The sequence below is a fragment of the Pelophylax lessonae genome (assembly GCF_965119305.1).
Source record: "Pelophylax lessonae genome assembly, chromosome: 9".
NCBI classification, from domain to species: domain Eukaryota; kingdom Metazoa; phylum Chordata; class Amphibia; order Anura; family Ranidae; genus Pelophylax; species Pelophylax lessonae.
In genome coordinates, this window is record NC_138776.1 from 226,492,328 (window position 1) to 226,507,512 (window position 15,185).

The 15,185-nt window shown below is 48.0% G+C and overlaps 1 protein-coding gene across 1 annotated transcript in view; it reads right to left on the minus strand.

Moving 5' to 3' along the window:
- Positions 1-15,185, minus strand: part of SLC43A1 (solute carrier family 43 member 1) — a 1,050,749-nt gene that overhangs the window by 656,236 nt on the left and 379,328 nt on the right. The window contains exon 6 of the mRNA XM_082268121.1: positions 13,522-13,614. Within this exon, the coding sequence (XP_082124247.1) occupies positions 13,522-13,614 (93 nt within the window). The remainder of the gene's footprint in view (positions 1-13,521; positions 13,615-15,185) is intronic.

Sequence of the window (15,185 nt, forward strand, 5' to 3'; positions counted from 1 at the left end):
ACATGCGCCAGGCAAGGGATGTGCGTCAAACCGGCTAGGCCCAGAGCTGCTATGAGATTTCGCCCGTTATCGCACACCACCAGGCCGGGCTTGAGGCTCACTGGCAGCAACCACTCATTTGTCTGCTGTTCCATGCTCCTCCACAACTCCTGCGCGGTGTGTGGTTTTTTCCCCCAAACAGGCAAGTTTTAAAACTGCCTGCTGTCGTTTACCCCTGGCCATGCTGAAGTTGGTGGTGAAGGTGTTACGCTGACCGGATGAGGAGGCGGTAGAGGATGAGGAAGCGGAGTAGAAGGAGTTAGGAACAGGAGGCAAATTGCTATCCGCCTCAGGCCCATCCGCCACTGCATTTACTCAGTGTGCCGTCAGGGAGATATAACGCCCCTGACCGTGCTTACTGGTCCACGTATCGGTAGTTAGGTGGACCTTGGCACAGATGGCGTTGCGCAGTGCACACCTGATTTTTTCCCCCACTTGGTTGGGCAGGGAAGGGATGGCTTGCCTGGAAAAGTAGTGGCGGCTGGGCACGACGTACTGTGGGACAGCCACCGACATAAGGCTTTTAAAACTGTGCGTCTCCACCAGACGGAATGACAGCATTTCAAAGGCCAAGAATTTTGAAATGCTAGCATTCAGGGCCAGGGATCGCGGGTGGGTAGGGGGGGTACTTCCTCTTGCTCTGAAGTGTTTGGGAGATGGAAAGCTGAACGCTTCCACGGGACATTGTGGAGATGGTTGGGGACCCAGGTGGTGGTGTTGCTGACAGATCGTCTGTTTGCGGGGTGGCAGGTGCCGGTATCACTACAGATGTGGATGGAGAGGCCGAGACTGCAGCAGAAGAGGAAGCAGGAGGAGCCAGAGACCTTTCTTGGTTTTGAAGGTGTCTACTCCACTGCAGCTCGTGCTTTGCACTTAGATGCCTGATCATGCAGGTTGTGCTCAGGTTGAGAAGGTTTATGCCTCGCTTCAGGCTCTGATTGCACAGGGTGCAAACCACTCGTGTCCTGTCATCAGCACATTTTCTGAAGAACTTCCACGCTAGAGAACTCCTTTGAGCTCGCTTTGGTGCGCTCGTTCCCTTGCTGTGTTGGGCAGTAGCAGGCGTAGTGTTTAGGGCATGGCCGCTCCGCTTCTGCACCCTGCTCCCTCTTCTGCTGTGCTGGTGGCTCTGTGTGACCACCGCCTCTTCCTCCAAACTACTCAGGTCACCTGCATGACCTTCATTCCATGTGGGGTCGAGGACCTCATCGTCCTCCACATCATCTTCCACCCAGTCTTCACCCCTGCCCTCCTTGTCGGTCTCCACAATTCTGAATGCCGCAGCAGTTGGCACCTGCGTTTCGTCATCATCGGAGACGTGCTGCGATGGTCCTTCCATGTACTCATCTTGAGAAATAAGTGGTTGGGCATCGCTGCACTCAATCTCTTCCACTTCTGGGGCAGGGCTAGGTGGATGGCCCTGGGAAACCCTGCTGACAGAGTCATCAAAAAGAAGAAGAGACTGCTGCATGACTTGGGGCTCAGACTGCTTGCCTGATTTGCAAGGGGGTGAGGTGAAAGATGGTTGGACATTGGCTGCAGGTGCCAATTCTGACCTTTCTGCAGTAGACTGGGTGGGAGACAATGTGAAGGAACTGGAGGCACTGTCAGCAACCCAATCTACTATCGCCTGTACTTCTTCTGGCCTCATCACTTCTAGAGGCGCATGATGCCCTACCAAATACTGCTGCAGGTTCTGTCGCCTACTCACACTTGAGGAAGGTGTTTCACTTGTGCGTATAGCTGGCACAGATTGACCACGTCCTCTCCTTGCAACAGGAGCTCTACCAGCAGCACCATGACGCAGGCCACGGCCCCTATTTGACAGTCTCCTCATATTTCTGTAATTTATGATCTTGCCCTAGAAAGGTGTTTATTGAATAGCGGAACAAAACAACAGTATCGCACGGGTGTATCTCACAGTCAAATATGCAAACTATGCCGCAATTTATTTTTTTTTACCCCAAAAGGGTGTATATTGAATAGTGGAATAGAAAAAAGCATAAAAAACGGTGTATCTCACACGTACAAACACAGACTAGGCCCCGATTAAAATTTTTTGTACCCTAAAGGGAGGATGGGGAAGAGGAGTAGGAGGAGTTCGGAACAGGAGGCAAACTGAAGCGCCCTGCAATCCTTGGCGGTAGAAGGAGATGCGCCAAACAAATTTAAAAGTCAAAAAGGGATACCTGTGTTGGGTACTATTGGTGGTGCCACATCCCAATATGTAATCTCAAAAAAAGAAATCCCCTATTGGTGGGACTTTTAAGGCACTCATGAATACACAATTTTTGAAAAATGTAATATTTTATTAGAAAAAACAATGTAACAATAAAATATAAAAGGCAAGTAAAGTAATATACATCACATGTGCAATTTAGAAATAACCACACCAATTCAGGGAGGAGACTCAGATCCCGACTAGTTTCGGAGTTATACAATTACTCCTTCTTCAGGGGGGAGAGTAACCCTGGATGGTGGTATTCTATGCAGTGATGAATGGCACTATGTACCTGCCAAGATGTGTTAAAATCAGGTGCTGTATATGCTCCGCCCAACTTATACTTTGGCCGTGTTCAAGGTATGGTTGAGGTGCTAAGACCCCATACAATTGTATTAAGGAGGGAAGGGGTATGCCATTCCTTGGTGGATGGTATTTGAGGGATACCAAGTCAGATCAACTGGATCCCAAATTAGGGCTGAGCAGCTTGTTATGATGGTAAAAGGTCTGGGTCATACCAGACACACCGCTCTCGATGTTATCAGCAAGCTTGCTATCCTTCAAATACCATCCACCAAGGAATGGCATACCCCTTCCCTCCTTAATACAATTGTATGGGGTCTTAGCACCTCAACCATACCTTGAACACGGCCAAAGTATAAGTTCGGCGGAGCATATACAGCACCTGATTTTAACACATCTTGGCAGGTACATAGTGCCATTCATCACTGCATAGAATACCACCATCCAGGGTTACTCTCCCCCCTGAAGAAGGAGTAATTGTATAACTCCGAAACTAGTCGGGATCTGAGTCTCCTCCCTGAATTGGTGTGGTTATTTCTAAATTGCACATGTGATGTATATTACTTTACTTGCCTTTTATATTTTGTTGTTACATTGTTTTTTCTAATAAAATATTACATTTTTCAAAAATTGTGTATTCATGAGTGCCTTAAAAGTCCCACCAATAGGGGATTTCTTTTTTTGAGATAACAAATTTAAAAGGTGTATCTCACACGTACCGATACAGACTATGCCGTAATTTAATTTTTTACACTCCAAAAGGGTGTATATTGAATAGCGGAATAGGAAAAATTTTATAATACGGTGTATCTCACACGTACAAACACAGAATAGGCCCGATTACAATTTTTTGTACCCTAAAGGCAGGATGAGGAAGAGGAGTAGGAGGAGTTGGGAACAGAAGGCAAACTGAAGCGCCCTGCAATCCTCTGTGTTGGAAGGAGATGCGCCAAATAAATTTAAAAAGGTGTATCTCACATGTACCGATACAGACTATGCCGTAATTTATTTTTTTACACTCAAACAGGGTGTATATTGAATAGCGGAATAGGAAAATTTTTATAAAACGGTGTATCTCACACGTACAAACACAGACTAGGCCCCGATTACCATTTTTTGTACCCTAAAGGCAGGATGAGGAAGAGGAGTTCGGAACAGGAGGCAAACTGAAGCGCCCTGCAATCCTCGACGGTGGAAGGAGATGCGCCAAACAAATGTAAAAAGGTGTATCTCACATGTACCGATACAGACTATGCCGTAATGTAATTTTTTACACTCAAACAGGGTGTATATTGAATAGCGGAATAGGAAAAATTTTACAAAACGGTGGTGTATCTCACACATACAAACACAGACTAGGCCCCGATTACAATTTTTTGTACCCTAAAGGCAGGATGAGGAGTAGGAGGAGGTCCGAACAGGAGGCAAAATGAAGCACCCTGCAATCCTCGGCGGTATGAGATGCGCCCCAAAAATTGGAAAGGTGTATCTCACGCGTACCGATACAGACTATCCCGCAATTTAATTGTTTTTACCCCAAGGGTGTAGATTGAATAGCGGAATAGAAAATATGATATCAAAAGGTGTATTATCTCACACGTACAGACCCAGACTAGGCCCAAATTACTATTTTTTGTACCCCCAAAGGCAGGATGAGGAGTAGGAGGAGTTCGGAACAGGCAGGAGGCACACTGAAGCACCCTGCAATCCTCGGCGGTATGAGATGCGCCCCAAAAATTGGAAAGGTGTATCTCACACGTACCGATACAGACTATCCCGCAATTTAATTTTTTTTACCCCAAAGGTGTAGATTGAATAGCGGAATAGAAAATATGATATCAAAAGGTGTATGTATCTCACACGTACAGACCCAGACTAGGCCCAAATTACTATTTTTTGTACCCCCCAAAGGCGGGATGAGGAGTAGGAGGAGTTCGGAACAGGCAGGAGGCACACTGAAGCACCCTGCAATCCTCGGCGGTATGAGATGCGCCCCAAAAATTGGAAAGGTGTATCTCACACGTACCGATACAGACTATCCCGCAATTTAATTGTTTTTACCCCAAAGGTGTAGATTGAATAGCGGAATAGAAAATATGATATCAAAAGGTGTATGTATCTCACATGTACAGACCCAGACTAGGCCCAAATTACTATTTTTTGTACCCCCAAAGGCAGGATGAGGATGAGGAGGAGTTCGGAAAAGGCAGGAGGCACACTGAAGCACCCTGCAATCCTCGGCGGTATGAGATGCGCCCCAAAAATTGGAAAGGTGTATCTCACACGTACCGATACAGACTATCCCGCAATTTAATTGTTTTTACCCCAAAGGTGTAGATTGAATAGCGGAATAGAAAATATGATATCAAAAGGTGTATGTATCTCACACATACAGACCCAGACTAGGCCCAAATTACTATTTTTTGTACCCCCAAAGGCAGGATGAGGAGTAGGAGGAGTTCGGAACAGGTAGGAGGCAGACTGAAGCACCCTGCAAACCTCGGCGGTATGAGATGCACCCCAAAAATTGGAAAGGTGTATCTCACACGTACCGATACAGACTATCCTGCAATTTAATTGTTTTTACCCCAAAGGTGTAGATTGAATAGCGGAATAGAAAATATGATATCAAAAGGTGTATGTATCTCACACGTACAGACCCAGACTAGGCCCAAATTACTATTTTTTGTACCCCCAAAGGCAGGATGAGGAGTAGGAGGAGTTTGGAAAAGGCAGGAGGCACACTGAAGCACCCTGCAATTCACGGCGGTATGAGATGCGCCCCAAAAATTGGAAAGGTGTATCTCACACGTACCGATACAGACTATCCCGCAATTTAATTGTTTTTACCTCAAAGGTGTAGATTAAATAGCGGAATAGAAAATATGATATCAAAAGGTGTATGTATCTCACACGTACAGACCCAGACTAGGCCCAAATTACTATATTTTGTACCCCCAAAGGCAGGATGAGGAGTAGGAGTTCGGAACAGGCAGGAGGCACACTGAAGCACCCTGCAATCCTCGGCAGTATGAGATGCGCCCCAAAAATTGGAAAGGTGTATCTCACACGTACCGATACAGACTATCCCGCAATATAATTGTTTTTACCCCAAGGGTGTAGATTGAATAGCGGAATAGAAAATATGATATAAAATTGGTGATTTTTCAATAGCACATGTGAACAGCAGTGTCTTATATCAGTCAGCTCTGCTGCAGGCTATGGAGGGAAAAAAAAAAGAAAATTCTCCTTTTAAGTTTGTAATTTTTAAATAGATTAGTACAGACTATGCCACAATTTAATTTTTTTAACCCAAAAGGGTGTATATTGAATAGTGGAATAGAAAAAAGTGTATACATTTTAAAATCACTCAATAATAGCACATGTGAACACAGCAGTGTATTATCACAGTCAGCAGCACTGAAGGAAAAACTGACTGATAAAAAAACTGACTGATAAAAAATACTTTTTCTCCCTCCTCCTCAGCGGGCAAAAAGATTGTGTTCACACCACCCCACACACACAGCAAAATCGATGTGGACCACTGACCCTGCCTATCTCCATCCTGGCCCTAAAATGATCGATAAGATCGGTCACTGCCGGCACTGCAAACCCCCCCCCCCCACACACAGCAAAATCGATTGTAGAACACTGACCCTGCCTATCTCCAGCCTCGCCCTAAAATGCCCTAACAACTCGCCCTGCCTGCAGCACTCCGACCTGTCCCTGATTCTGAATTATTTTCGGACACAATATAATTTTTGACTGTCTGTCCTTAATCAGCAGCCAGCACGTATGATGTGTGCTCTGTCCCTGTACTACAGCAGAATGACGCAGCGGCGCTCGGTCTCGAACTTATAAAGACTTGGTCACATGCTTCAGATGGCCAATCACAGCTACTAATACATTTGTAGGCATGGCTGGGATGGCTTAAGGCACACCAGTTAAACGATTGTTGATTGGCTGTTGAAAGCCCATTAAAAGCGAGCCAATACATGCAAACCCGGAAATAAAATGACCGAACACGGATTTTAAACCCAAACATACAGTAAAGTTTTCGGGTCCGTGTTCGGGTAACAAAAATCCAATTATTCGGTACGAACACGAATAATACAGTCCGTGTTCGCTCAACACTACTCGTGAAGAAGTCGATGATTACCTGAACTGCGGGCACTCCGGAATCAGATGGGAATTCAAGCAGAGAGGAAGGATAAAACAAATAATTGGCAAAGAAGGGAGATTGCCCGGTAACAGAATGTCAGAAGGCAAATTCCGCAAATGGTAGTAATGCTACCCAGTCATCCTGGACGAAGGTGGTAAAGCACCGGAGATATTTTTCCAGGGTCTGGTTCATCCTCTCTGTTTGCCCGTTCATCTGTGGGTGGTATGCTGAGGACATAGATAATTCAATTTTTAGTAGCTTACACAAGGCCCTCCAAAAGCGGGATGTGAACTGTACCCCTCTGTCCGAGATAATGTTCGTGGGTACCCCGTGGAGTCGCACGATCTCCCTAATGAAGACTTCTGCAGTTTCCTTCGCAGAGGGGGGTACCTTTGAGGGGTAGAAAGTGGACCATCTTAGTAATCCGGTCTACAACCACAAAAATGGCGGAGCACCCGGCCGAAGGTGGATGTTCCACGATAAAGTCCATGGCGATAGTTTGCCAGGGTCGGTCAAGAATGGGGAGTGGTCTGAGGAGACCCCACACCTTACTTCTGGTGGTTTTACTCCTGGAGCAAGAAACACAGGAAGACACATAACGTCTGCAGTCTTTTTCCATATCAGGCCACCAGAAGGTGTGTTGCATGAGGTCAAGGGTCCTATGAACGCCAAAATGGCCAGCCAGAGGGTGGTCATAGCAGGCAGCTAGAACCGAAACTCTTACTCTCTCCAGGACAAAGATTTTGTCCTTAGTCCACAACAAACCATCCTTGCGTGACAGGGGTATCCCAGGTGGACCAGAAATGTTGGCAGAGGCTTGCTCAAGATGGGATTTCAGGCTAGTGAGCAGGAGCAGGAAGTTTTTCTCTGGCAGGATAGTGTCGGGAACCAAATTTTCTTTAGGATTATCAAACATCCGGGACAGGGCATCCGGTTTTACATTTTTTTACCCGGGCCGATAGGTAATATGGAACGAGAATCTGGAGAAGAAGAGTGCCCATCGGGCCTGGCGGGGTCTCAGTCGCTTTGCAGATCTTAAGTACTCAAGGTAATGATCGGTAAATATAAGAATCGGGTGTGATGCTCCTTCCAGTAGATATCGCCACTCTTCGAGAGTGGCTTTGATAGCCAGGAGTTGCCGGTCCCCGACATCATAGTTTTTCTCTGCAGGAGAGAGTTTACGGGAAAAGAAGGCTATTGGGTGAGTTAAGTCTCTAGTTCCCTGTTTTTGGGAGATGACTGCCCTGACCGCAACTTCCGATGCGTCTACCTCCAGGAGATAGGGTAAGGCAAGATCCGGGTGACTCAGGATTGGGGCAGAGGTAAAATGTTTTTTAAGAACTGAGAAGGCGGACTGAGCTTCTGGGGTCCATTGGAAGCGGATGTTCTTCTTAGTAAGGTGAGTAATAGGGGCTATGATGTTAGAGAACCCCTTAATGAACCTCCTATAAAAATTGGCAAAGCCAACAAAGCGCTGTATTCCCTTTTTGTCTGATGGAGGTGGCCAGTCCAGAAAGCCAGAGACCTTCTGAGGATCCATCTCTATTCCATCTGTGGAAATTATTAACCCTAGAAACGGGATACTGTTCTGCTCAAAAACGCACTTCTCGGCCTTGGCGTAGAGACCATGCTGGCGAAGGCGACCAAGGACATTTTGAACGTGCTCACGATGCTGCTCTAGGGATGTTGAGAAGATTAGGATGTCATCCAAGTATACGATGACGAAGATATCCAACCAATCCCTGAAGATGTCGTTCACAAAGTGTTGGAACGTGGCAGGAGCATTACAAAGGCCAAATGGCATTACCAGGTATTCAAAATGTCCGAATCTAGAGCGGAAAGCAGTCTTCCATTCGTCGCCCTCTCGGATGCGCACCAAGTTGTACGCCCCATGAAGATCCAGCTTAGTAAACAGGACGGCAGATGTGAGTCTCTGAAAGAGTTCGGGGACTAGAGGAAGGGGATAACGGTTTTTAATAGTAACTTTACTTAAATCCCTATAATCTATGCAGGGTCGGAGGGTGTGATCCTTCTTCTCTACGAAGAAGATACCTGCCCCTGCTGGAGAGGTAGAGGGACGGATGAACCCCTTCTTCAGACTTTCGTCTACATAATCTTTTACTACATCCAGCTCAGGTTCAGAAAGTGGGTAAATCCGGCCGAACAGGATTTCGGCTCCTGGGAGCAAGTCGATGGGGCAGTCATATGGACGGTGAGGGGGCAAGGTCTCTGCCCCCCATTTGCTGAATACGTCCAGGAAATCATGGTATGTTTTGGGCACCACGGAACATACATCAGGTTCGGATTCAAGACAGAACAGAGTCTTTGGGAATTCAGGATAGACAGGAATTCTTGCAGTAAAGAGATGGGAACTGGATGGTGCCTGTGATCCAATTGACTTGTGGGTTATATGCTTGCAACCACGGTAATCCCAGGATAATGGGAAATAAGGGGGATGTGATAACATCCAGGCTGATCAGTTCTTTATGGCCGGAGGAGACCATAGGAAGGGGAAAAGTCTCTTGGGTCACGGGCCCGGATTTGATGCGGGAGCCATCAGCCAGGAATATGGTGAGGTCCTGGCTCTTGAGCCAGAGAGGTACGCCATGTTGCAGGGCGAATGAGCGATCAATGAAACCACGGCAGGCTCCCGAGTCAATGATTGCTGTAACTGGGATGGGTCCTTCCGGAAGCTGTAATGACACAGGAAAGGCTAGGTGGGAGGAACTGGCAACAGATGCCACACAACTGGATGGTGAGGCAGGCAGGAACTTACGGTATTTTGCCGGACAGGAGCGCATATAGTGGACAGCTTCACCACAATACAGGCACAGGTTACCCAACTGGCGACAGCGTCTCTCCTCCGGGGACAAAGCAGGCCGTATGATCCCAAGTTGCAGGAGGAGCGACTCGTGGTAGCGTACAGGCTGGTCTGAACTGCTGCGGAGAACGTTCTGCTCTGCACTCCCGTAGCTGCCGGTCGATTTGCATGTCCTGCGAAATGAAATCTTCCAAGGCGTCGGGGACACCTACCCACGCCAGCTCGTCCTTCAGTCCTTCTGACAAGCCGAGACGGAACTGATACCGGAGTGCTGCTTCGTTCCAGGACGTATCGGAACCGAGGCGGCGGAAGTCAGTGACGTAGTCTTCTGCGGGCCTGCGACCCTGTTGAAGAAAATGAAGTGCAGCTTCTGCGGTGGAGGATCTCTGTGGGTCATCATAGAGCTGTGCCATGGCCTCAAAAAATGACCGTAAGGAGTTTAAATGGGGGCTGCCCTCTTCAAGGAGCCGATGAGCCCAGGACTGGGGTTCGCCTAGGAGCAGGGAGATAACAAATCCCACCTTGGTAGCCTTCAAAGAAAAGGAATATTTTTCGGTAGCAGGAACTCGGTTCTGGTGGCAGCATCACTACGGTAGGGCCAGAAGCAGGTCCAGAGGGTGCTGCAGCAGGAGAGGAAGCAGATAATACAGGAGGATCCCCCTGAAGAGTCATAGAGCACAGCCGTTCCTCTAGGTGTGTGTAGCCGTCTTGAAGCAACTTTACGGCTTGAGACAGGACTGCGAGGTGTTGGCAGATCTCTTCCAATGGTGAGGCTTCTCTTGCAGGCTCCGTCATGGCTGTCTTGTACTGTTAGGGATTCAAGTGGTAGCCTGATGCCAGAGGAAGGCCCCATGTGTGCCGGAGGGAGGAGCTTAGACAGGAACCCCCAAGGTAAGTGACACAGGCTAACCTGAGGTGCGGAATCTAAGTATCCACCAGTTTTCGCCAGAGCCTCTAGTGGTGAGGATGGACTTCGCTGCGTGTGGATACCAGATCGCGTTCCTCAGGGTCACCCCACCAAGGGAGAAACCGGTCAAGATCCGAAGGCAGATAAGCAGACAAGGGAGATCCGAGAGAATGGTCAAACAAGCCAGGGGTCAGGACGGGCAGCAGGTCAACGAGGTCAGGAACAAGCCAACGGTCAAAACGGGTATCAAACACGTAACAGGACACAGGCTTCAGGAACACAGGAGGAGCTGCAGACAAGACAGCAAAGACACAGTGCTGCTGAGCTGTTTAAATAAGGCAGCCTGTTTGCCAATTATTGCAATTAGTCTGCTCTAGGTTAACCCTTTAGGTTGCAGACTCATGACAGCACATCAGTGTGCTCAGGAAGTGTTCCTAACATCCACATAGCTTGCACCATCACCCGACACCTCTCTTCCCGTGCCCCTGGCCTCCATTTTCACCGTTCACACTAGGACCTCCGGCGTCCACTTCTCTGTCCTTCCCTGGACCCTTGACGCCATTTTCACCGTCCACACTAGGACTCCTTGCTATCAGGCAGTTGCTGCATTCACGCATCCTGACACACTTGTCTCCTGCTTTCCATTTCCTGACAGCAGAATAATAATCCATATGAAGAGTCTTGGTCACCTTACAGTCTTTCTTGGAGCACCTGTGTTGCCACAAGCATCCCTCTCCGTGGACCTCTAGCCTCAATCCACTCTCCCTGCCTCCCGCAGTTGTAGTCTCACATCTGGCCTGATGCTGATATAGAAGTTCCGGACACAAAAATTGATTTTTTGGACTTTTTCTTGTGCCGTTGCCAATGGCAACTGGCCCAGTAGCTAATGGCAAAAGCCTCCAAATGTAGCAAGGTTTCCAGGCCTGTGGCCTGATGTGGGTCTGTCATTAGTACCGGAATCCTCTCCAGCCCATGTGAACTGAGTCCCTGGGCGTGACAACTGAAGCAACGACAACTCCGGCATCTTTGTTTGTGGTTTTTATTATAAGTTAAAGGGGAGGGGAGAAGGGAATGAGTGGGATACTCCTTTAGGCTCAAACTAATTACAATTGAGACTTTGATCCTGAAAATACCCATTGGCGCTTCCTTGACGCCAGCCGGCGCTCACTAACACTGAGTACACACTGCAACTTGATAGAAGTGCTGAATCCTCGACTGAAAGTCCAAAAGATCCAGAACTGTGAAACTGTAGAACTCCTGACACTGTTATGCTGTACAATTCACTGAATACTGTCCCCGCTGTGGCCAGCTTGAGGTAGTATGAAGTAGAACTCTGCAAATCTGTACTTGCAACTGACACACTCTATGCAATTCAGGGCCCAGATGCAAGTGCCCCCTTGACTGTAACTCTTCAGGGTCCATTGACTAGGTACCCCCTTTGCAGCTAGCTGACACTGGATCCCAGAACCTCTTACGGAGTGGTCCCCTTTAACTTCAGGCAGACCCCTAGGGGCAATCCTCAGTACTCACGACCTGTGTAGGCTTTCCTGGGACTGGACCCCTCTCGCTCTCCGCAGGCTCTCGGCACACCGGATCCCCTTAGCTCAACTCAGATCTCTGGATACTCAGGCGACAACCCGAGATATCCTCTTCCTCTGACAGGAAGAGAGACAGCCATAATCTCCCTCCTGGGACTCTGGTCCCGCCAAAGACACCGTGCCACGCACTTCCCCCCAAACTTATACCCACTCTCAGAATCCTTTGCAGCCTAATCTGCCTTCTGGGGTAGTTACAAGCTGGGATGTGTCCTCTGATTGGGCTTCCCACACTGCCCTATGAGAAGCCTCTCACAGGAGCCAGTGGGGAAACTTCTCCCCTCAGCAGGCACATCTGGAAGCCCTGACACCCTAGCTAAATAAATCACAGCCCTGCTGTTAGGCAGACAAAGCCCACTATACATTTACCTAACACCTACCTGTAGGGTGCTACACCCCTCACATTTTTGTAAATATTTTATTATATCTTTTCATGCGACAACACTGAAGAAATGACACATGCTACAATGTAAAGTAGTGAGTGTACAGCTTGTATAACAGTGTAAATTTGCTGTCCCCTCAAAATAACTCAACACACAGCCATTAATGTCTAAACTGCTGGCAACAAAAATGAAAACACCCCTAAGTGAAAATGTCCAAATTGGGCCCAATTAGCCATTTTCCCTCAGTGTCCTGTGACTCATTAGTGTCAGGTGTGAATGGGGAGCAGGTGAGTTAAATTTGATACTGTTGCTCTTAATCTCTTATACCGGTCAGTGGAAGTTCAACATGGCACCTCATGGCGAAGAACTCTCTGAGGATCTGAGGTACACACACACACCTATATATATATATATATATATATATATATATATATATATATATATAAAGTACAGTAAAACTGCAGGAAAGGGCACTGGGGTGCAAACTAATATCAATTTATTTTATTTTGTAATGAAATCAGTGTGTTTGTGTTTTTTACTTTTTCAAATTTGCCGCCGGTTCCACCCCCCTGCGAGCATCACGTCGCAGGAGACAGAAGCCGGGGCTCACAAGCATTGGGCGGAAGATCCGGTCGCCGTATGCCGAAGGGACACATGGCTGGATCCCGGCGACAAGGTAAGTAACCTCTACAAGGATCCAGCGATGCTCCCTGGCGGTACCCCGAGTTTGGTTCGGGGTTACCGCTTATGGCAGTGAAATCCCACCCGAGCCACACTCTGGAATACCGCCAGGGAGGTTAAGGACTAGTTTTGGCCAACTAAGTAGATTGTTTTAAAAAAGAGCATTCCTAATTGCACAAAATATAACTGGATACTAACATTTAAAGGTAATAACGCCAGGTTTAGCTGATCCAGGGAAAATCCAATTGCTTCCTAGCGGATCGTGAAAGAACCATTTTTCCCTCACTGGAGAGAATTAGATCAGAACTGTAGGGTTCTATCTTGTATATAGAGGTTTCTACTAGTTTCTTTTTTTTTCTATTGGTTGAACTAGATGGACTAGTGTCTTTTTTCAACCTGACTTACTTACTTTGAGGGCTGGAAATGTTATGGCAGATGATGCATAAGATCCAATCATTAGAGACATCATGGTGGAACGTAGGTCGCCAAACATATTTGGTAGCTGCAAAAGATAATTGTAAAATTTATTCTGTGAAGATAAAAAATAAAGTCTATTTTTTTTTACTTTTTTCTCATCTGCAGACCACCCCCCCCCCCCCCCCTAAGGAACTGGGCAATCATATATAATACAGAGACAACAAACTGTCTTTCCTGACAGACTCCATGGCAGCATACGTTTGGGTAGTCCCGCCTCCACTCCTACCCTATAGGACCCCACTCCCATAAATCTTTGCTCCCTTTCAGCATCCGTGTTCTTTTTTTGTCCTCCTCCATGCACCTGTTTGGTGCTGAATCCCTATGAATATGGTCGTTTTATATGACGCAGGGTCGTTTGGAGTCGGCAGGACCTGTTTTCCCAATAAGCCCTTGCTGCTGCGGGGTGTGGGATGGGCAAGTTGAAGAGGAGCCAAGAAGTGCCTGACAAAGCGGGTTGGTAATGGCATGGCCGATGACCCCGCTGTGGTGGGTGGCCTCATTGTATTGCCCCAACGCTGGAATTGTTGTCCTGGTCTATGGCTCTAAGGTGTCCCTGGTGTCTAGTGCGACTGGAGGGGTAAGTGTTTTCTTTATCCCTTTTATTTTTTCATACCTGGTGGTCTAGCGACTGCCTGGTGGTCTAGTGTGCGGCTCCTCGCTTTGTTCACAGTCTTCCTGGTGGTCCGGGAGGCTCTGTGGACACCGCGGAACGCTATGCGTTCCATCTCCGGCGTCCTCGGTCGCTCTGCGCATGCGCGCCGACTGACCGAGAGCGAGGCCTGGTTCGCGCATGCGCAGTAGCGGCGAGTGCCGATACTCGCGCATGCGCAGTGCGCCGCGACCGTGACGTCACGGCCGGCGCCAAATTTAAACAGCTGTCAGTTCCACAGTCTGTGGAACTGACTATATTTCAGGCTGCTGATCTCAGGCTGCAAGTTTTGAATCCCCAAGCGACCTCCACAGCCTGTAGCTGTTCCCAAGAGCTGACGCTCTAGTCCTCAGGTATGTGGGGTTTCTTTTTGGGGGTTTCCTTTATAAGGTCGTCATGTCAGCCCTTTCTAGTATACTTATGTGCATTATTTATTCCAGTGGTTCCTTTGCTTTATGGACCCGTCACCGCTCCCCTGTGACCAGCCCTCTCTTAGGTGAGTGCAGGGCTGCATGAAAGGGGGGAGCAGGATGTACGGATGGGCGCATTACTGTATTGCCTTATGTGTTTTATTTTTGCAGCTCCTCTTCTAGGACGGAACAACCGCAGGGCACGCGGGAGGATCGCCATGCTAATCCGCAGCATCACCGCTCCTCCTCCAAACATGGCTCATCCAAGTCCAGATACCGTAGTAGAGACCGGTCACCTCCCAGGTCTTCACGCCAATCCAGCGAGACTAAGTGCTGGGGCTGTGGTATCCGTTTACTGGACGGTGGATCACTATGCGACTCCTGTTATTCCCGAGCATCGAATGAAAGGGGAAGATCTGACCAACAACTTGAGTCTATGGTCAAACGCATAGTCAAGAATTCGCTGGCTGATTTTAATAGACGTCAATCTCCAGCGCCAGAGCCATCGGTATCTCCAGTTAGAGAGACCACTAGCGG